The sequence below is a fragment of the Neolamprologus multifasciatus genome, chromosome 23 (assembly GCF_963576455.1).
Source record: "Neolamprologus multifasciatus chromosome 23, fNeoMul1.2, whole genome shotgun sequence".
Taxonomy (NCBI): Eukaryota; Metazoa; Chordata; class Actinopteri; order Cichliformes; family Cichlidae; genus Neolamprologus; species Neolamprologus multifasciatus.
The window spans coordinates 352,570-373,830 of NC_140460.1; the positions used below are offsets into that span (position 1 = coordinate 352,570).

Sequence of the window (21,261 nt, forward strand, 5' to 3'; positions counted from 1 at the left end):
TCCTGGAAGATGATCAGGAAGAGGAGGACAGCAGTCTGGTGAGGAACTTCCTCACATGGAGTTTCTCACTCATTATGTGTTAACAGACCTCTCTGCACTGAATCATATCTGTTATTAATCTCTGTCTCTCTTCCACAGCATGTCTTTATCCTGTCTTCCTTCTCTCACCCCAACCAATCACAGCAGATGGCCCCGCCCCTCCCTGAGCCTGGTTCTGCCGGAGGTTTCTTCCTGTTAAAAGGGAGTTTTTCCTTCCCACTGTCGCCAAAGTGCTGCTCATAGGGGGTCATATGATTGTTGGGTTTTTCTCTGTATCTATGAAGCGCCTTGAGGCGACTTTTGTTGTGATTTGGCGCTATATAAATGAAATTGAATTGAATTGAGTCACACAAACCTGCAGCTCAACACCTCAAAGACCAACGAACTGGTTGTGGACTTCGGGAGGTCCAGAGTGGGCGGGGCCCTCTGCGGCCAACAGCTTTAATGCTGACACCGCCAGCATAAACTGCCATCAGCCTCTTAAGTAATAGTTGATGCTCTTGCTTTGTGACTTTCACAGCAGGCAGTGCAGAGCTGCTATTGGACAACGTTTGTGTAAACAATGGTTATTAGCAGGATATCGCTGCCATGAAATAAACAAGATTGAGGTGCAGGTGCAGTATGTGCTTACTGACATCTACATTATTTCTTCCACTGAAATAATTGACTTACTTTCAAAGATCAATATTAGAATATTGTTTTCACAGCATATAAAAATGTATACAGCTCTAGTTTAGCTCATGGTGTGTCTAAAACATGTACGGTGGTGTATTACATTCACTGGGCTCTTCGTACCAGTGGTTCTTCTGAGTGATCGGTGTAAATCTGCTTGGTTTGACTGCCACCTAGTGGTGAAATCCACATACAGCGGATTAATTAAATTAATTAATCACATATTTCGGTTTGGCTTAATTGGTAATCAGGTCAATAACAGATGAAATAACTTTTAAAAAACAGACTCATAAAAAACTGTCCAACTAAAGACAGTTGGACAGTTTTCTTTTATTTCGACTCTTCTTTCTAAAATTATATGTTTTATTCACCTTACTTCTCCATTTATTATTTATTAGACTTTTCCCCCTATTTTATCGATTCATCACATTTTTATTATCACTGAAATATCTGCTTTTTTTATTTCTGGCACGTTTGGTTTCTTGCTTCTTTATAATTGACTTGTTTGGAGAGCAGGAATAAAAGCGATGTAAATAAAAGTGACGTATCAAAGAAGTCTATGCACGTGCTTTGACCTGGACTCTACTTTCATGTCGTTTTGTGGCGTTTTAAATAAAGTGTTTGTACATCGAAAACCTCAAGAGGGAGACAGCGTCCACTGATGTGGGAAAAGCTGTGGGTCTGCGTCTGGTGGGGAGAGAGCGCGTTTTTCTTTTGTTGACAAAGAGTTTTCTAGTTGTTTCCTGAGCTCGCAGCTGGATTTATTCTTAAACAGCTGAGTTAACATGAGAGTTACTGAAGTTGCCCAAACAGCGTGGAAACCAAGTTTCGTTAACTGTGGATGAGCTGAAGAGTTTGTTGTTTAGGACAACAACTCCCAGAAAGTTGATTCTGTTCATTTGAAGGCGTGAGTGGAAACGTTTCTCCCTGTGAAGGCGACACATCCAGTGAACAGAAGCAGCTTTGCTCACCTGTTTGAAAGTCTCTCGGTTATTTTTGGAAACTCTTTAAGTCTGAAGTCAAATGTCTCCTTTTCAGTGTTTTCAGACTGAAAACATCTTCAGCTCAAATTGTCTAAAACTGGAGATTTTGTTTTTACCTGAATGAACCCAAACAGTTTAAACGGCGCATTCCTCCTTTAAACGCAGCGTTTCGTGTTTTCATGTTGAATAAACGGGACCCACGGGACTGCCCGTGCTTCCCCGTGGGGCTGTCTCCCTGTTACGAAAACGAGCTTTGCGTGTACCCTGGCCATTCATCTCGGAGGGGAGGAGTTAAAGGAGCGAGAGGGGGTCGTAACAAGTGCGTCCTCGGTAAGTAATTATTCCATTTCCGCCTCGCTCGGCTGATCCCTGAGAGGAGCTTGGATGAACTGGAAAAGGAGGCTGAGCTGATTTTCGTGTGCTGTCCGCCTGCAGCTGCTCGCAGCCTGAAGAGAAGAGGATGGATGGAAACGTGTTGATCTTTCTCCCGGTCCTGCTCTCAGCCGTGTCGCCGTCTTCCGCCGGTGTGCTGGAGCCGTACGACGTGTTATACGATAACGCGGTGGAGGCGTTTTACAGTGCCGATTACGAGAGCGTGGTGCGCTACATGGAGGGAGCGCTCAGCAGCCACAGACAGGTCCGGGCCACCAGAGTCCGGTGCCGGCTGAGGTGCCAGGACCAGCATCCGTTAGACGAAAGCTTCTCGGATCTGCGCTTTTTCGACTCGGTCCTGCGGAGAGCGGCGTGTATGAACAAATGCATCGAGGAGAAAGTTGGCACGCAGTCTCTGCACAAGGTCAGCGAGGATGTGGTGCAGGACTTCAACAGGAGGATCCCGTACAACTATCTCCAGCAGGCTTATCAGAAGGTAAGGAGGGGGGGGAAGGAGGGAGCTGCTGGAGCTGAATGAGCGCTATTGTTGCGGACTCGGCGGGGGAAGGTTTGTCTGGCCGGTCTCAGCGCTACCTGCTGCATTCCTCATCAGAAAGTTTCTGCTGCCTGACAACAAGAAGCAGAGAACAGCAGAGTTTTGTTTGTGCCAGTGTTGCGCAATGTACCCCACGTACACGGTGCGTGCAGTAGGTGTGTTATTGTTGACACGTTAATACACATCATCGTCATCAAAGGAAAATGAAAGTATTTAAAAAAACACCATCGCTTTAAGAGTCCAGATACGCTTTATGATCCCCGAGGGGCAGTTTGATACCCCACGAAACACACCCACCCAGAAGACACGGAGCGCAGGAGATCGTTGAGCTGCTGCTTTGCGACAGTTTCACAAAGTGCTTCAATCCGTCGTTGTTGTTCAGGCTGAGAGACGCAGACCAGCAAATATTAGACGACTGTGTAAAACACAAACACAGCATTTTCATAAACACACAGTAGATGCTGAGCCTTTGGCATCTGTATTTGCATCACTTTGTAATCAAGTACAAATACTTGGATTTTCCCACCAGCTCAGTTACCTGTAGATCAATCATGCTGGTCATGATAATGCAGCTCTATGCATCTGTAGGCTGACAGTGATGCTCTCATGACCACAACACTGTGCTGTAACATGAAACTGCTGCTGTCGTGCTGATCTGTGCACTTTGTTTTACAGCAGCGCTTTGCTTTGCGGCTTCTTAGCGTGCACTGTTTTTCATCACGTTTGTGGGTTTTCCATCTCTCTCTTCCCACATCCACAGTGTTACAAAGCCGCTTGTTTGTATGAAGGATACACCAAGGTCCACTTGAAGTGAACTAACACATTCAGCCTGTCCTTTGACTTTTTTCCTTTGGACAGCTTCAGGTCTATAAGAGGCACGAATTAAGATGACGTGATTGATTGATATGTTTATTGATTAGCATTCAAATATCTCAGTGAAGACAGAACAAAGATTTACCACAAAGCAAGAAAGCATGAGACAAGGCTAATCAAAAGGTATTGGTTGAAGCATTTGCTTATTACGCCAACCCTTTTAACAAAAGATCTTTTAGCATGCAGCTCCTGTACACAGGGCTCGAAGCAAATAATAAAATTCAATTCAATTCAATTTCATTTATATAGCGCCAAATCACAACAAATGTCGCCTCAAGGCGCTTCATAGATACAGAGAGAAAAGCCCAACAATCATATGACCCCCTATGAGCAGCACTTTGGCGACAGTGGGAAGGAAAAACTCCCTTTTAACAGGAAGAAACCTCCGGCAGAACCCGGCTCAGGGAGGGGCGGGGCCATCTGCTGCGACCGGTTGGGGTGAGAGAAGGCAAACAAAGCAAAAACAAAACAAACAAACAAACAAACAAGAAAAAACACCACCACCTTAGTAAGTAACTACATCAAAGCAAAAGAATCAAGAGGTTTTCTGTTTTTTGTTTTTTGGTTTTTTTTGCTCTTTTCATTCTTGATATATATATTTTTCTAATACTCTATTTTTAAACATATTTTTAAACAAGGAAAATGAACTACACCTTTTTAAATCACTGTCATAACTATTCCACAGGTTAACTCCTCTAACAGAAACACATCTCTGCTTTATATTTGTCCTTATCTTGTTTTTTTTAAAGAAATCTGTTCCCCTTAAGTCATATTGACTCTCTCTGACTTTGAACAGCTTCTGAGTACTGGGGCAAAGCAAGCTATTTTGTGCTTTATACATTATGTGTGCCATTTTATATTCAACTAAATCATAAAATTTCAGGGTATTCAGATTAATAAACAAAATGTTAGTTGGTTCTATATAGTTTGATTGGTTTATAATTCTTATAGCTCTTTTTTGCAACTTGAAAATAGGAAGAGTGTTCGTTTTATATGCATTACCCCATATCTCCAGACAGTAAGTCATATATGGAAGCAACAGAGTACAATAGAGTGTGTATAATGATTTTTTGTTCAGGACATGCTTTGTTTTATAGAGAATAGCAATGGTTTTTGACATTTTTGTTTTCACATGGTTTATATGAGACTTCCAACTCAGCTTATCATCAATTATCACTCCAAGAAATTTATTTTCGTACACTCTTTCAATTTCAATTCCATTAACCCTGATTTTAGATACATTTTTCATTTGTCTAGTGCCAAAAATAATCAATTTTGTTTTCTTTATATTTAATGATAACTTATTTACATCAAACCAGTTTTTTAATATATTTAACTCCTTTTCCGCTGTAGTCAGAAGCTGTTCCAGGTTTTTACCTGAGCAATACAGAGTGGTATCATCAGCAAACAATACACATTTTAACAGTTTGGAAATGCTACATATGTCATTTATGTATAATATAAATAATTTAGGTCTGCATTATCACAGACTTTCTAAATGGAGCTGAGGCTCATCATTAGGTGAACACAAAGCAAAGCGTGGGAACAATCTGAGAGAGATAAAGCAGGAGAGTTGGGAACAAAGTGTAAAGGCTTATTCAGGCCGGTGTGCTGCTTTTTGTCCCCCAAGGAGGAGCAGGTTTGTGTCGCTGGCAGTCTGTGAATATTTGTGGGTTGTCTGTGCACGGCTTCACCAAACTGTAAACACTGCTGGTCGTTCTCATTAAAGGATGTTTAGAGAACAGTTGGAAAGCCCCGTGTTGGTTTAGTCCAGTCACCGTTCTTAGTTTGTGTGGGAGGGGGGAGAAAAGGTGAGGGAAGCGTCTCCTGGAGTTTTGGATGGATTGTGAGGACCAGAACTCTTCAGCATGGCTACAGCCGTGACACGACTTCTTCATGTGTCCCTCAGCAGTAACGCGTTAGCTTGGACGCTTTAATCCTGAGTGCGACTATCACGCGGCACGTGATTGTGCCAGTCAAGCTATAAAATGTAAGAAAGGAAAACTGGAATAAGATTGTTTCACTGAAGTCAGACGAGGGCAGTTTGTTGTCTGACAGCTGGCACCGTCCTCCCGCATGCTGCTGACTGTAGACCAGCCCCACACGCCCAGGTGATGACACACAGCTGCTACTGTGGGAGGAAGTTGATGGGTCGTGTTGGGGCTGCTGCTTCGCTGTGAGGTGGTTTTTGTTCTCCTGAATCCGCAGAGAAAGACTCAGAGCTGAGCGCTCTCTCCTGTCCAGACGTGACCACAGACTTTACAGACAGATGCTCGTCCAGATATGACTGTTTCTCAATGTCTGCAAAGAAGGATGTTTTCTCTGTTTTGCACACGCACACACAGTCCTGCCTTTGCTGTTTTGACATCTTTGTGAGCCCTTTGAAACACAGCGAGCTCACCACAGGTGAGGAGGGGCAGAGGGGGGCTGCTCTGTTAAGTGCTCACTGTTATAAAAAATAAAAGGCGTGTTCCTGCAGCCTCTGACGCGCCGCTGTCCCACACCCTCCTCCTGACGCTGTGCGGCATCATGTTGCTGTTGGGTGAAAGTCTCCGGCTCGCCCGTCGTTCAGCAAATATTTTATTTTCCTTTTGTGGTTTGTGTACCTTTCTAAAAAAAGATGCACATCACCTGTTTTTGTAAGTATTAAGGGAAACTTGTGTAGTGGTCTTTGTGCGCTCGCTAAACTCTCCCAGCAACAGTTTGTTTTTCATCCACTGTCATTCCAGGAGCTGCTTTGAAAAACTTCTTTTTAACTTCTCAAAAAAGTTTCATGACAATTTTTTCTTTGTTATGACATTCGGTGGGGCAGCCATCGTTCAGTCCCACACCACACATTTAAATCTTCAAAGTTCACACCAAATATTGTGTGTGCTCAGGAAGTTTTCTGTTCACGTCACCGTATTCTCCCTGTGCATCTCTGCGGCGCGTCCAGCGCTTCTACTACAATCAGCTTAATAGACCTATATCAGGGTTTCCAGCAGTTCACCAAAAACTCTGATGAGTCCGCAGTGTGCTCCGAGCCTGAAGGCAGTACGCTGGGAGAGAGGGCCTCAACCACAGGTCAGAGAAAATGCCCACAAAGGGCGCTGACGTGGCACTTTTGGATTTGTGTCACACCAAAACAATTGTTGCACTCTAACTTGGCTTCATTGCTTTTGTCAATGAAATCCAAGCTGAAGGATGGTCTTTTTGATAAAATGGAGAAAATCCAGCACACGTGCAAACTTTAAAACAGGACACCAAGTGGAAAGAAGGAGACCACGCTGAGGGGTGCAGAGAAAACCATCTATAATGAAACGACCTCCCATCAGCAAGCGCTGGGTGACAGTGGGATGGAAAAACTCCCTTTCAACAGGAACAAACTTCCCGTGGACCCAGGCTCAGGCAAGGGCGGCTGTCTGCTGTGAGCGGTTCAGGGTGAAGAGAGAAAAACACGACAAAAACACGCTGTGCAGGAGATCATTAATAACTAATGATTAAGTTCAGAGTGATGTATAAACACACGGTGACCAGGTCACCTGATCCAGCCCTGCAGGCTTTAAAAGTAGAGATAGTGTCTGTGTCCTGAACCCAAACTGGGAGCTGGTTCCACAGAAGAGGGGAAACTGAAGGCTCTGCCTCCCATTCTACTTTTCTGTAGTCGGAAAGGGAAGTGCTGTGATCAGTTAAGCAGGTAAAAACATGTTGCATTAAAGTCAGCATAGTTCTGGTCCAAAGTGAGCTGCGTCTCCCTTTCTCCGTTGTGTACAGGTAATGGTCCATTATTACTGCTGTGGAGTAGGGCTGCCACGATTAGTCGACTAGTCACGATTACGTCGACTATCAGAATCGTCGACGACTGATTTAATAGTCGACGCGTCGTTTGAAGCTTTGTAAGATCACAAAAGACGCAGGAATAAGTAGTAGGATTTAAGAGTGTAATAACGGACTGAAACAGAAGATGGCAGCACTGCATGTACAAAGATGCCAGCTGCCGTTAAACCCCGAAGAAGAAGAAGAAGAAGCTGTGTCCCAGAATTCATAGCGCAGCCCAGCTCAGTTTCCAACAATGGCGGCAGCTAGTTAGTTTTAATATTACTCTTATTATTCTTTCTGGGTCACAAAATAAACGTTTAACATATTTTCAGGCGAGAATGTAGCTGTGTAAACCTCAAATATCTGCTCAGTTTATCAAGACACCACATATTTTCAAAAGCGCTCCGACGTTTTCGGAGACGTCTGTTACCCACTAGCTCGATAGCTAGCCGGGGGCTAGGCTAACTAGAGCCGTGAGAACACCGGACTCCCGGCTTCAAACCCACCGCCGTCTTTCGCTACTCAGGTTAAACATGATATATAAGTCACTTAGATAACTTAAAAATGTTATTGTTTGGATTTTTTTTAGTCTTTTATTTGTTCCTGGGATTAAAGTTATAGTTTTTACACAGCTGAATAAACGTCAAGCAGACAGCTGATTATCAGAAGTGTGAGATGCTCGAGAATTTTCTCCGGTGTCCTGTTATATTTTAGATAGCAAGGAGTTTATTAAACTCCACCGAAACAATCTGCAGATTTCATTAAAATTTAATAAACTATCATCTTGTCTTTATTGTTAGTTAGCACATAGCTTAAACACTTAAAGCTGTAAGCTAATGATAGTTATATAAGAGCAGATGCTGCTGGTGCAATAAGCTGTAAGTTTTACGTCCAATGGATGATGATCTGATTAGTCGACTAATCGCAAAAATAATCGGTGACTAGTCGACTATCAAAATAATCGTTTGTGGCAGCCCTAGTGGAGACATTTTCTCCTGCTTTACGTAATTTTCATCTTACTGTAGATTAAGCCGAGACGTTTCAGACCCAGCAGGGCTCGTCTCAGACTGTCCACTGTCATTAGATTCGTCTCGTACAGATTTGGGACAGTGGGATGGTGTAATGACCCTGTTGATGGGAGTCCTCTTTGTTCTAATAATGAACGGGACTGAATGCATGATGGGAAAAATGCAAAGATTTGGCAGGAATCATGTAAATCTGTTCATTCGAGTTCACTTTTCTCTGAGAGATGAGAACAGAGGGGAAGCAGCTTTCTCATGATTTGTCCGACTGTCCCATTGATCTTTTCTGCTTTGAGGACTTTCCCGTGTCTCCCAGCGTGGTGCTAGAACGTGGCAGCAGGTCAGGACACTCAAGTCTGCTGCTGTTCCTATTTTAAAAATCAAACTCATTCATGAGTACGATGATTTGATTACAACACAGCTGGAAGGTCGTGGTTGCGATACTACTCCATACATCCTGTATGCTTACATAAAACCTCGGGTGTGTTCGTGAATCAGAGAAAAGAAACTGACGAACCTGTGAGACTCAAGCGCCCTGCGAGGTGCTGGGCCGGCATCTGCTCCTTGTTTTGAGACGTCCACATTAGTTTGGATTCTAGATCCTGGACAAAGTGATTGTTTGTTAAGAAAGAATGAAAAGATTTCGTATTAAAAGCATTCAGAGCAGCGAGCCTGAGATGATGGTGTTGTCATCTGCACATAATGAGGGGACACGAGGGTTGAAGCACAGAGATGAGCTCTGCATGTGGCACAGCTACAGCAACAAAAACAGTCCAGCTGCTGCCGAGTCTGATTCGTGTGTTTGTGTCGGCAGCACTCATGCTGCGGTTGACCTGAGAAGTGATGCGAGTGTGGAAGGAAGATGAGAAGATCATTGAATTTAAAGGTCTCATCAAACGGTGCAGCAGCGCCTTGATTTGTTTGTCACTGACACCCAGACTGTTTTTAATCGTGATGTTTAAGAACTGGTTTGACGTGTTGGAGAATTGAAAAGAGGAAACTATGAATGGCTGTTCGATCCGCTGCTGAGGAATTCACATATTTGACTTGGCACAGATTTTTTATATCTTATTGTCTGGTTGCACTTTCTGACACAGCCTCTGTGTCTGCTCTTGGTCTCGAGCTGCTTTACTCTGAGCAAAAAGTTAAACCAGCAAGTTCTAGTTTCAGGTGTACAAGACTTGGCTTGCCACTTGGTAACCATCTGTTAAATGGTGAGCCATGAAAAGGTTGCCTCTGGGCGGTTATTTGGGGTTAACAAGACCAAGCTGCTGTCCAAATGAAGGAGAGCCGCAGATTTAGTTTCAAGGCCACCAGGACACGTGCATGCATAGGATCACCAGCAGGTTATGCTTCCACTGCACGTGCTCAAAGCTGCAAGACATCAAGCCCTCAAAGATCGCGGCTTATCTCACCAGAGCCAAAAACTTGTACATCGTAATTAATGTCATCAAGAAAAACGACTACACGTTCGTGCATCGTCACCGTCGTGATGTGTTGAGTTTAAACTTGAGTCAGCCTGTGTGTGCGTGAGTCCAACTGGCTCGATGCTTCAGGTCCACCTTAAAGGTTTTAGCTGTGCTGCTGCTTCTCTGCTGCTTTCTTACTGAACAGGAATTTTAAACATTGCAGATCTAAAGTTGGCGAGTGATGGATTCACTGGTGTTTCTTTAACTGTCACACAGTGAAGATTAAATGGAAATGTTCCAAAACAACAAATGCGCTGCTGTGTTGATCCAGTAACGGGAAACAGGAGAGTGAGACTGAACACCTTCAGAGTCAGAAAGCTCCACACCTGCACCATCATAATGCCCTCCTGGGTGAAGCATGCTGCGATCTGCCCAGATGATCAGACATTGTGGCACTTAGCAGTGCCAAAGGTCTTCTGCATGACTGGGTTTCAGCGGATAACCCATGACAGGAATGTGGGGGCGTGGCACCCCGATTAACAAACTGCTGCCAGAGAGCAGAAGGCTGATTCAGGATCAGCTGAAAACGCTGCGTCGTTTTGCAGAAAAAGACAGATGAATGCAGCAGAGTTGGACTTGGCCTCTGTGGAAATGAGTCCAAGTGGAAGAACAGACGTAGTTGGATCTGACAGGAATCAGGACGTCTTTGATTCAGCCTTCGGTTTGGATTCACTGACGGATTAGTCACACTGACCACACGGTGACTGCACTGTATTCCTCTTTCATGAAAGTTCACAGTATCCTCTTTATCCGATAAGCAGGGTTTGGGTAAAAGCGGAAGAACAGTATTCAGACGTGTTCATGTGGATTTTGTCCCCCTTTCCTCACATTGAAGGGTTCGCATGCCTCTAATGGGGGCTGTCGATCTTAGTTTGGTGACTTTGAAACGTCTCCGTGGTGTCTGAGCACAGAAACCTGAGTTAGCGTGGAAGAAGTCGGGTTTGCATTTACACTGATTTTGGTAAATCGTGAGGTGTGTTTTGGTGGATGGGTGGGAGCCACATTTATTTCAGTCAAGCACACAGGGAGGAGACGCGTGTTTGCACAAAGTGTGTCTGAGTAATGTGTGTTGACTTCCCCAGAAAAATACTAAAGTCAACTCTGGATGGTCTGGACGATGAGCTGCTGCAGAGCTGACACCACGAGGAGGGACTCACAGATAATGGATCACAGCCTACAGTGATCAGGCGTGTACCCACTGACATGCCCGTTGCTAAACTCCGTCTCCCCTGCTGCTGTTTTCTTTTAATCAAAATGTTTGCTTGCGCGCAGCCAGTGGTCACTTCAAGAGCTTTACTCGTTTGCTTATTCAGACTAAACATTTTGCTCTAATCGAACTGTTGGCACTGGTTTAAGCCACGTTAGCCAACCTGATGTGTCTCATATCCAGCCCACAGCTTGTTCTGATAAATTGTGCGGCCGCATTAAGTTGGTTTTGTCCTCGACCACAATAAGTTGTGCGCCGTTAAGAGTGGAAAGCGCAAAGAAGGGCGAGTGCACGGGAACCTGAATCTTCCTCACTAACGTGGGTAAATGACTGTTGATGGCAGCAGGTTTGTGGGACTTTGTGGGAGGTCCCAGCTGCACAGAGCTGCACAGAGCTGCACAGAGCTGCACAGAGCTGCACAGAGCTGCACAGAGCTGCACAGAGCTGCACAGAGCTGCACAGAGCTGCACAGAGCTGCACAGAGCTGCAGGCCTCAGCGTCACATGCCTGTTATCCCCTTTGTCTGTTCGGTTAAGCACACACGACAATGGCAAGATGTGAGTGTATACATTTCCACTGAACTAGCAAAGCAGAAGGTAACTGATCCTGCTCTGCTGTTATGGTTCTGCTGTGATCGCCTCCACCCTCTCGACCTCGCTGTGTTGACAATAATGGGTTTAGCTTGAGGCTTGTGCAAGTGTAGTTTGGCTGCAGCGCTCCAAAAGGAGTGCAGGGATAAAGCAACACAGCTGTGCAGGGCCCAGTGTGGCTTGTGTCTTAATGCATAGTGAAGCTGTGTGGTAACCTGGCTCATGTTAAGAGCTGAGGATCTGGTCCAATAGTCCTCACTGACTCTGGGAACTGGAGCCCTCGTCACCAGGAGATGGAGTTTGCCCAAAGTTGAAGCATGCAAGTTAATTCTGAGGTCTTTGTCTTAAATCCCAATGCAACGTGGAAAACGTCCCCTAAATGCTCGGGGAAATGTTCGTCCTCTGTTCTGCCTAAAACGCTGACGTGTCTTTGGTTCAGTTGTGTGGTCCACACCAAAGCTCTCAGTGTAAGCAGGAAGTCGCTGAACGTGAAGTGTGTCTCATGTACTTTCCTTTTGGAGCTGTCACCAGGCTTCTCATTAATATTAAGAGGACAGTTTATTTGCTTCGACCCTCAGCTGTTTCCAGGAACATTCAAATGAAAGTGTTGATCATTCATCAGCCCAGTCTGCTGTCATCAGGCTGCACACAGGCATGTGCACACATCTACGTAGTGTTCGTTTTACCACAGCAACAGCGGACGTGTTGGGAGATTGTCTGGTGTTTATCACGTTGGGCAGACGCTGGGAGGTGGTCTGCTTCAGGGGGGTTTTGGTTTAGTCGAGGGTGTTGAGCAGGGCTTCTCACGTGCTTCCTCTGAGATGACGACCACGTAGGAGCTCAAAGACTAAAATAGGTTTAACGTCCTGCAGAGCTGCAATTGCTGAGTTTAGCACAGAAGAGACGGGCTTACTGCAGACGGTTATCAGACCGTGCTGTAAATGTCCCACTGCAGATGTTTTTCCTGAGCATGCAGCTGCATCCACCCTATGCTACACATCAAGATGAACAGCTGGCAGGGCCACGCCTTCCTATTTCCAGTTTGCTCCTTTTGCCTTTGACTCAAGCGGGACATCCTGATGCTCAGCATCGCTCAGACCTGCTGCTTCGTCTTTAGAAAACGTTTTTTCTCCCCAATCGTGTTTTCACGATCCCGTGTTGACCCGACCCTGGTTGTTACTGACCTCGGGGCTTCACATCTGCTGCAGATCTCTGAATTGTAACTAATAACAGAGTTCAGCAGGCAGCTGACGACAGGCTGGTGTGCTTCATCAGTGATGTGGCAGCAACGGGAGGAGAAAGTGTGCAACCAACGGGACTTTTGTCCTTTTTGGCTGCACATTATGTCGTCTGTAGCCGAGATCCTTCTCAGCGGCTGAGGTCATGGAGCAATGACATCATGGGTAAGCTGCTGGTCTGAATATTTTGGGTAAACTTCAGGTCATTTATAAGAATAAGGTGTCTAAAGCACTGGCTGTCATATCACAGAGATGCTTTATCACGTTTCCCCATCTTGTTTACACCGTTACACATGGTGCTTAGAGTAAAACAACACTGTTGATTAAATAACGCATTAGTTTCTAAATGAGACAATAACACAAGAAAGCTGCGAGCAGTTATTTTAAACCCCAACATGTGGAGTTATGGAGCCAAATGTCCTTAAAGAAGCTTTGTAAAAGTAAAAGAGGTCAAAACAAATGAAGTTACGCGTCTAATGGAAAGAGTCTGTTCAAAACGGCCAAGAGAAGAAGACGGTGTGTAGAGACGCCGCTGGTCTGGAAAGCTGTGAGCTTTCATCATGTGGACGTGAGCGAGGGACTGAGGGACACTGCGTGTTAGTCGAAAAACAAACGTTTTATGTCGTGAAATGCAACAAATCCGTTTCACTGCGACGTGTCAATAAACCCAAACGTATTTTCCGATGGAGAGCTCGGTCAGACACAAGCAAATCCACTCGTGTGCCTCAGAATTCGTTCAGTCTGCCGCGCTCGAGCCAGCGAGACACAAAAACCGGTGCATGTACGACGTTGTCCTCAGTGCCACCACGGCGTGTCCACGTTAAAGGACGCCTCTGACTGCAGAGCTAGACCAGCTCTGTTGCAGCAGCAGGACTGTGCACACTGACAGCAGGACGGCCTCCTGTAGGTCTCCTCTGAACGGGCCTGCTGGGTCGGCACCACAAGCATCAGTAGCATCATGTTAATTAATAGCATTATAATAATAATGCGTTCTCACTCTAAAAGGTTCTTTATTCTCACGTGATGCATTCAGTGTTACTTTAAACTCTCCTGAGACCTTACAGGAAAGTTTACTGCGCTGACAGTGAGCAGGCTTTTTCTTCTTCTGTTTGCAACAACAGATCCTCTACTGGCTAACAAAAGCGAGTTCAGGCACATCCCCATCATCTTTCAGGACTAGACGCTGTCTGTTATGTTTTTATTACAGGTTCTAGTTAGCAGAACTGTGTATTTATGTGTTTGTGATGATGTAACGGCAAATGAACCAGAACCTACAAAGAGATAATGATAAGATATGATGTAATATGAAGTAATAGTTACATTTTTGTAGGTAACATGATGTTACCTCATCGCTGAGTCCAGAGATCCTGCGTCTGCGGCGTGTTCGGCGTGTTTAAAACCCGTCGCCACTCTGAGGCTGTTTTTTGCTTCGCCTCAGCTTTGGATGTGTTTGCGTTTGACAGTTTAGCAGTGATGGTTTGGACGAGCGGGTTGTCGTGATCCTGGTCTGTTGACCCAGTGTTTTAAGTTTTAGTTTATCTGGATGTTGTTTATGTTTAAGTTCATCAGATTAGTGAAGTTCATTTGGTTGTTAGACTCCTTGTGTTTTCTTCCTGTATTTAAGTTCCCCTCACCCTTTGTTTCATGCTGCGTATCTTATGTTATCAAGTTTGTGTTATCATGTCTGTCTCATGCTTCCTGTTTTATTTTGAAGGAGTCGTGTGTTCTTTGTTCGTTGTATTTAGTTTCACTTCTCTTGTCCTGTCATTAGGCTCATGTCAGTCAGCTGTTCCTCCATGTGTTCCCACCTCCTGTGTATTTAAATCCTCTGTTTCAGTGTGTCGTTGTCAGCTCGTCTGTTGTCCACGCCATGTTTCCAAGTTTCTTGTCTAGGTTTTTCTTATTGTTTGTTTAGATTTCCCAGTTTAGGTTTGTGTTAATTTTGCTTCTTTGTTTGTAATTTTTTACCAGCCATATTAAACGTCTCGCTTTTTGTTAACATTTCTAGTTCTGTTCCTTGGAGTCTGCATTTTGGGTCCTTTTGTCAACCCTACAGTCTGCCCTCGCCAGACTGTGACAGCGGCTGATACGAAGCACTCTCTGCGATGTGACGTCACATGAACGTAAACGTTTTTCCTCCCGCTGTGATTTTGAGAGCTGCCACTTCAAGACGACGCGTCACATCCTGACACTCAGTGAAAGATGAGACACGAGTCGTGTTAGACGGAGCGGGAACATAAACGCTTCCTCCTGCTGTAAACATTTTGCTGAAAGCAGATTCGCATTAGTTCAGTCTGACGTCCATCCCGAGCGTCTCCAGTGTAACCATAGCTACGCCTGCTACGAGGTGGCGTGTTTACAGTCGTTTATGGTTTTGTGCCTGGAGCTGCTTTGTTGTGCCGTCTCTGCTTCCTGTTTGATCTCTGAGTGTGTGGTTTTAGTTATGGAGGATATTACTGATCCCTGCAAGTCCTGAGAAAGACGCCAGGATCCGAAGGTTCGATCGCACAGAGGACAAAGGAACGCCTCGTCTTGTTTCACTGTCGTTTTCGTAATTAAAACTGAATTTGAGAATTGAAACTGAATCTGCTTTTGATGATTATGTTTCTTTCTGTCCATGCCGAGGTCATAATTATCGACAGGTCTTTGCACCCTGTGACTAACGATAAAGTTCAGCCAGTGGAACGATGTCCTTCTGATTTTCTTCTCCTGAACAGCAGCAACTATTGTTATAGATTAGAAAACTCCAGTGTCTCTTCTCATGCAGCAAAATGTCTGTTTTGTAGGAATGTAATAGTTGCAGGATTATCTTTGTTGCCTGGTGTGGAAACATCCAATGGATTGGACAGGCCTCTTAATTTAACAGACACAAATACTTGAAGTGCTTTAGGTCAGGAGTTACTGATCGGGGGGAACGGTCGAGGTCCCGACCAGCCCGTCAGTTTGTCTGCAGCGTTTCTATTCACAGCCACGGTCAGACTCAACAAGAAGCAGCCCACAATGCATTGCAGTATTGCACATGAACATGCACTGGTGTGTCGCATTACCTCAAGCCTGATGTTGTTTTGTGCTCATCGTCTTAGAAAAGCTGCTCTACAGCGTCGTGTTACTGCTGTCGTACTTGTTGTGGTGTTACAGGACATTTTCCTTCAAGAGACGATAAAGAACATTTTTACTTTGTGTGTTAGATTTGAATCGTCAATATTTAGTCCTAGAAGCCTGCTGATAATAAACACATCAGCTTAGGCTGAATGTTTCTAAGCAAGGGTCCAAACTGTTTACAGCCACAGCAAACTGCAAGTAAACAGCTGATTTATTAAAGCAGCAGCTCTCTGACTCAGAAAAATATATTCTGTGTTTGGGGGTTTGAGCAGTGTCGTGTGGCGCTCTCGCTATAGTAAGCTGTGCCATTCCAACATAATGATTTTCACTGACGTATTAGAATACGCTGTGATTTACAGCCTGTGCTGTTGTGTAACTGTAAGTGTGGAAATGTGGAAACTATGCGCTGCAGAGTGGGGCTGAGAACAATGCATCGTTTGTATACGCTTCATGCTGCATCAGAAACATCTGCAGAGCAAACACACCACTTATTCTGGATGAGGTCCTGCTGTTTTCACACCCGAGCAGATCAGAAACATAAACCCAAAGAAGCCTTTTAAGCACTGAGCAGACTTGGTTTACAGCGAGCTTTCTGTACGTTTCCATGGAGCCACGACGTGCTGACAGAGCGGCAGATTTCCTCTCATGTCGCTTTACTGGATGACCAGAAACTTGTAAAATAAAACATATTTTCTTTTTAAAGGCCAAACAGAGTAGTTAGTGTTTTTGTTAATTATAGGTGTTAAGCACTAAGATTATCTCACTGCTTCATGGCGAATGTTTGTGAGAGTGTAATGTTCCCTGGCACAGCTGAAATCAATCATGAGCTGCGTCTGTAATTAACTTTCTTACTTTAACCGTCACTCACATGCAACGGAGCCATCAAGTGTGGAGCTACGTGCCACCGTCTTTTACTACTTTGCTACTTCTGCTAATTCGGACCAGATCAATATATTAGCTCATCAGACTGTAGCTAAAAGATGGACACAGCCTGTATAAGATAAGATAACCTTTATTAGTCCCACACGTGGGAAATTTGTTGTTGTATGAAACCCTTCATGTTGAAGCACTTTAGCATCATAACTCTCACAGCTTGTTTTTCTCCAGACAGAAGTGACAAAATGTAAAGAATTACAGTTATCAGCTGCGAGCTGATGACTTCACTCGCTGTGTTTATGCGCCACGTTGCCTTCAACACTTCATTATTAAACTCAAATTAATAAATAATAATAATTAATAAATTACAGCGTGTAGTTTGTCCCACCTCCCTCCCGTCACCACAGATTTCTGGATGTGCTGTCAGCTGGTTCTGCCGGAGGTTTCTTCCTGTTAAAAGGGAGTTTTTCCTTCCCACTGTCGCCAAATGCTTGCTCATGGGGGGGTCATCTGTATTATCTCATAGTGTGTACCTTACAATATAAAGCACCTTGAGGCAACCATTGTTGAGATTTGGTGCTATATACTATATATATATTAAAAAACTGAATTAAGATGCATTAAGATGTTTTTTGAGGTTTTGTATAGGATATAATAAAAATACTTGGAATCATTTAGAAATGGTGTAATATCGCATGAAGTAGGGGAAAAAATAAATTCTTCCTAAAATTAGCGTCTGCTGGCATACGTCTGGCGATATTAACGAAACCCACGCTCACCTTGTGGGTTGGTTACTAAGCAGCAGTGGGGATACAAACAGACCCAATGACAGGGCTACTTCTCTTTGGGTCCGTGGTTTATTGCATCTCTTCATCCAAGAGGAATTTTTACATGTTTGGGCAGAAAGCTGAACCTTTGAAACTGTGTCACTCTGACGAAACGAGTGGTTAGTTCCCCAGAGTCTGTAACATGGACTCGTATTAGTGCCAGCGACTTTCTATACAGTACAGCCATTGTGCAGAAATGTCTTCATGACATCATGTGGATGTTGGACAGTAAACAGCTCTCCTTCTGTTTGCTATGGTCTGTGGGGAAAACGCTGCTCTAAAAACGTGAATTTGAGTGTTGCAGCGATGACGACTTCATTTGTTCATCACGATGGCGCTGGCACTAGATTCAGCCTGTTCACGCTGTAAACAGACAGCAGGCTGCTTCATCCTTAAATAAGAGCACATTAATAGAAGATGCTCCATGTATAACGCAGCCTCTTCATCCTGTCTGCCTCCTCACTCAAACTCCAGTGTGGTCCACTCGGTGGCTCTGTCACAGCCAACAGCCCCTCTTGTCCTCTTACTTGCCGTCGGCGGTGTGGTTTTCATACATGCAGTGCAGTCTGGGCCATTCATGTTTCCATGGCTTTACAGTACAGCCTGGCTGTGGTTTATGGCACAGGCGGTGAGGTTTCGGTGCACCGACAGCGAGTGGGAGGCTTCCACCCGGGCTGCACGTGTGGCGTGAAGGGCAAGCTCTGTCATGGCCTCAGACGCTGCGTTGCTGCCAGGTCAGAGTGAGCTCATCTGCATCCGTGGTGGTTTGGATGGGATTGTTCCCAGTTCCCACCAAACACATGAAGGAAATCATACAAACTCCTGAACTTTTTCCACTTTTGTTCAGTATGTGTCAGCAGGTATGACAACAAAACAAATGAAGCCGTGACATCATGAGGAGTGCTCCCCATTGGATGTAGCAATGAATGAACTGGATCGTCCAGCAGCCAATTTTCCTCACACGATAACACCTTCAGTCTTGTTAAGGAACTGAGCTTAGATTGAACAACAAACAACAAATTTACTGAAGTGTACATGATATTGATGACATCAGCCTGCATTCTTCATTAATGCTCATGAACACACCAGACACACCTGCTGACTGGCTCAGTCTCCTGTAAAGGTGATCTGGTAGTAGAGGTGGGGGAAAATGGATACTGTGTAGCATGGTGATATTTTGTTTGCTAATAATGTATGGATACAGGGACAGCAGAAATCGATACTTTGTTACAAAAAGGTTTTTGTGCTCTGACTTCAGAGCATGTTGATCCTTTTTCTGAATCCTGACATTCCTTCACTGTCCAAATGTGTTTAATAAACATGACAGTTTACTTATTTTAATTTAAGACATGTTTTCTTTTAATTAAGTTTAAAACTTTTTTATTTAATGTAAAATTATATTTTGTTTTCATTTACTTTCAAATTCTTCAGTTGCTGAAGGGGCTGCATAGTTTTCATAAACTGCATAGTTCAGAATAGCTATAATTGTACCAGATGGTTGATTCAGTTAAGTTGGACTAGACTGTAATACAAACCGTTCAGTTTGTCAACAATCAAACTGAAATGAGAGAAAGACTGAGTGTGAGACTTTGATATTAGAGAAAATGAATATTGATAAAGTTTACCTTTATGTACAGAATCTGAATATCGCAAAATATTTTAAAAAATTGCAATAATATCGTATCGTGGGATGTGTGGTGATTCCCACCTCTACCTGGTCGTAGATCAGTTCAACTCCTCTGTTATTTAGCTATCACCAGTTCAAGCACACATTTGGCCTCGAGGCAGTTTATACTGTATAAAGTTTATAAGGTATAAACCTTACAGTTTATCCTGTAAGGTGATGACCCCACAATATCAGAGGGAAAACCTCAACAATCGAATGATCCTGATGAACAAGGACTGGGCGACAGTAGGAAGGAAAAGCTTCATTTTAACAGGAGAACCAGGATACGTGAGGAGCAGCCACCTGCAGGATCAGTGGGAGGATGAGGATGGTGTATAAACAAAGAGCCTGTAGGAGAATAACAGGATCAGCTGATCCAAATGGTGAGCTTTATCAAAAAGAGCAGAGAGTGTCTGTGTCCTGAATCCAAACTGGGAGCCTCCCATTCTACTTTTGCAAAGTGCTCTACTGGGATATTGGGACTATGATGGGATGAATTTCTTAAGGTAGGCTGGTGGAGTCTGGTTATTCAAGGCCTTTGTGTGTGAGGGTTTTTAAGTGAAGCTAAATTTGTCCTGTGTTTAAGCGTTAAGTAGACCTTCACTGACGTTTGTCGTGTCAGAGCAGGACAGGGGGATGTTTCCTGTCTTAGGTGTGCTTTATCAGTCCCACCTCTTACAGCTGTCATGACTTACTTTCAAACAATCTGTGGTTATCCTGCAGGCCTAGGAAACACGTCAGGGGGGGTTATTATGATGGCACCAAAGGGTTTTTCCAGCACTCGGAGCATGTGGGTGGATTCCTCAGTGAAAGTTGAGACGTCACCCCCGCTTTGTAATTTAGTGCTTTGGGACAAACACACATGTTGTAAGTGTGTTATTATGTTTTCAGCTGCTAACACAAGCATTCCTGTGCAGCGGGGCGACCACAGCCATCACCCAGAGTGCGTTTCCACTGACGCGATGGTGAAGAATGCGAGCCTTTGGGTTTATGCGTCTGTGCAGCTAATGAAGTTATGGACAGAGCAGTCGAGGCGGTGTCACATCTCCGTCCTGGGTGGATGCAGACAAGAAAAGGGGAGAAAAAAGGCAACATGGGAGCTGATTTCTTTCTCAGGAGCTCAACGAGAGCCAGCTGTGAGTGCAGAGGAAATGAGATCAGCCTCTTCTTAGGAAGTCATATTTCTGGAGCTGCCCCCACATACATCAGCAGTAATGATGATGCATTTCTTTCCTGTAGTTGTGTGGAAGGTAAAAGCACCTCATGTTTCCACACAGCGAGCTTTGAGAGCTCTGCTGCTATGTTTCCTCTCCAGATTGTGGGGGTTTCCTCTCGCCCCCCGGGGACATCCTGTTATCTGAGCTGTGACTCATTGGAAAGGCCTCATTTCAGCGACTGGACTTTTTCTCCCCCCTAGATTAGTTTAGATTAGTGTAGCTGATGCGAGGGCAGTTTTTCTTATCTTAAACGTCACATCACGCGGCCTCGCTCTGGTGTCAATGCCAGTTCATGCAGTAAGACAGCCGATCCTTCCTTCCCTCGTATCACTCGAGCAGCTGTGTGTGGGACGACTCGGGCCAAGAGTAAACACATTCTTGTGCAGAAGGGAAATTCAAATAACAGCTCCAAAATTTACTTTTTGGTTGTGGGAAAAACGATTTTAAGGAATTTGGACGAAGTCGCTGGGAGTTCACCTACGTGGACAACAAAGATAGTTTTTCCAGCCTCGTTTTGAGGAGACTGATAGGTGTGAACATCAGCGCAGCTCTGACACTGTCGTCACATCTTTAAGTCTGCGATACGTCCAACATCGTGGCTTTAAAAGTCCTGAATGAGATGAGATGAGAAGCGGATTCGTCCGTCAGATACGACTTCTTTGTGTCCTTTAGTTTATATGTCAGGTGTCCAAATGGGATTGACGGATTAATGGGGCCTCGGCAGATCCCGCTCCACTGACCTCTGACCTCAGAG

General features: G+C 44.5%; 1 protein-coding gene across 2 annotated transcripts in view; it reads left to right on the top strand.

Annotated features, from left to right (window-relative positions):
• Nucleotides 1–1,447: 1,447 nt before the first annotated feature.
• The window catches only part of p3h2 (prolyl 3-hydroxylase 2), a 46,298-nt gene continuing 26,484 nt past the window's right edge, over nucleotides 1,448–21,261 (top strand). The window contains exon 1 of one of the 2 annotated variants that reach the window (XM_085152170.1): nucleotides 1,448–2,562. In XM_085152170.1, the coding sequence (XP_085008296.1) occupies nucleotides 2,155–2,562 (408 nt within the window). In that variant the 5' untranslated portion in view covers nucleotides 1,448–2,154. The remainder of the gene's footprint in view (nucleotides 2,563–21,261) is intronic. The other variant, XM_085152171.1, reaches the window with a different exon arrangement.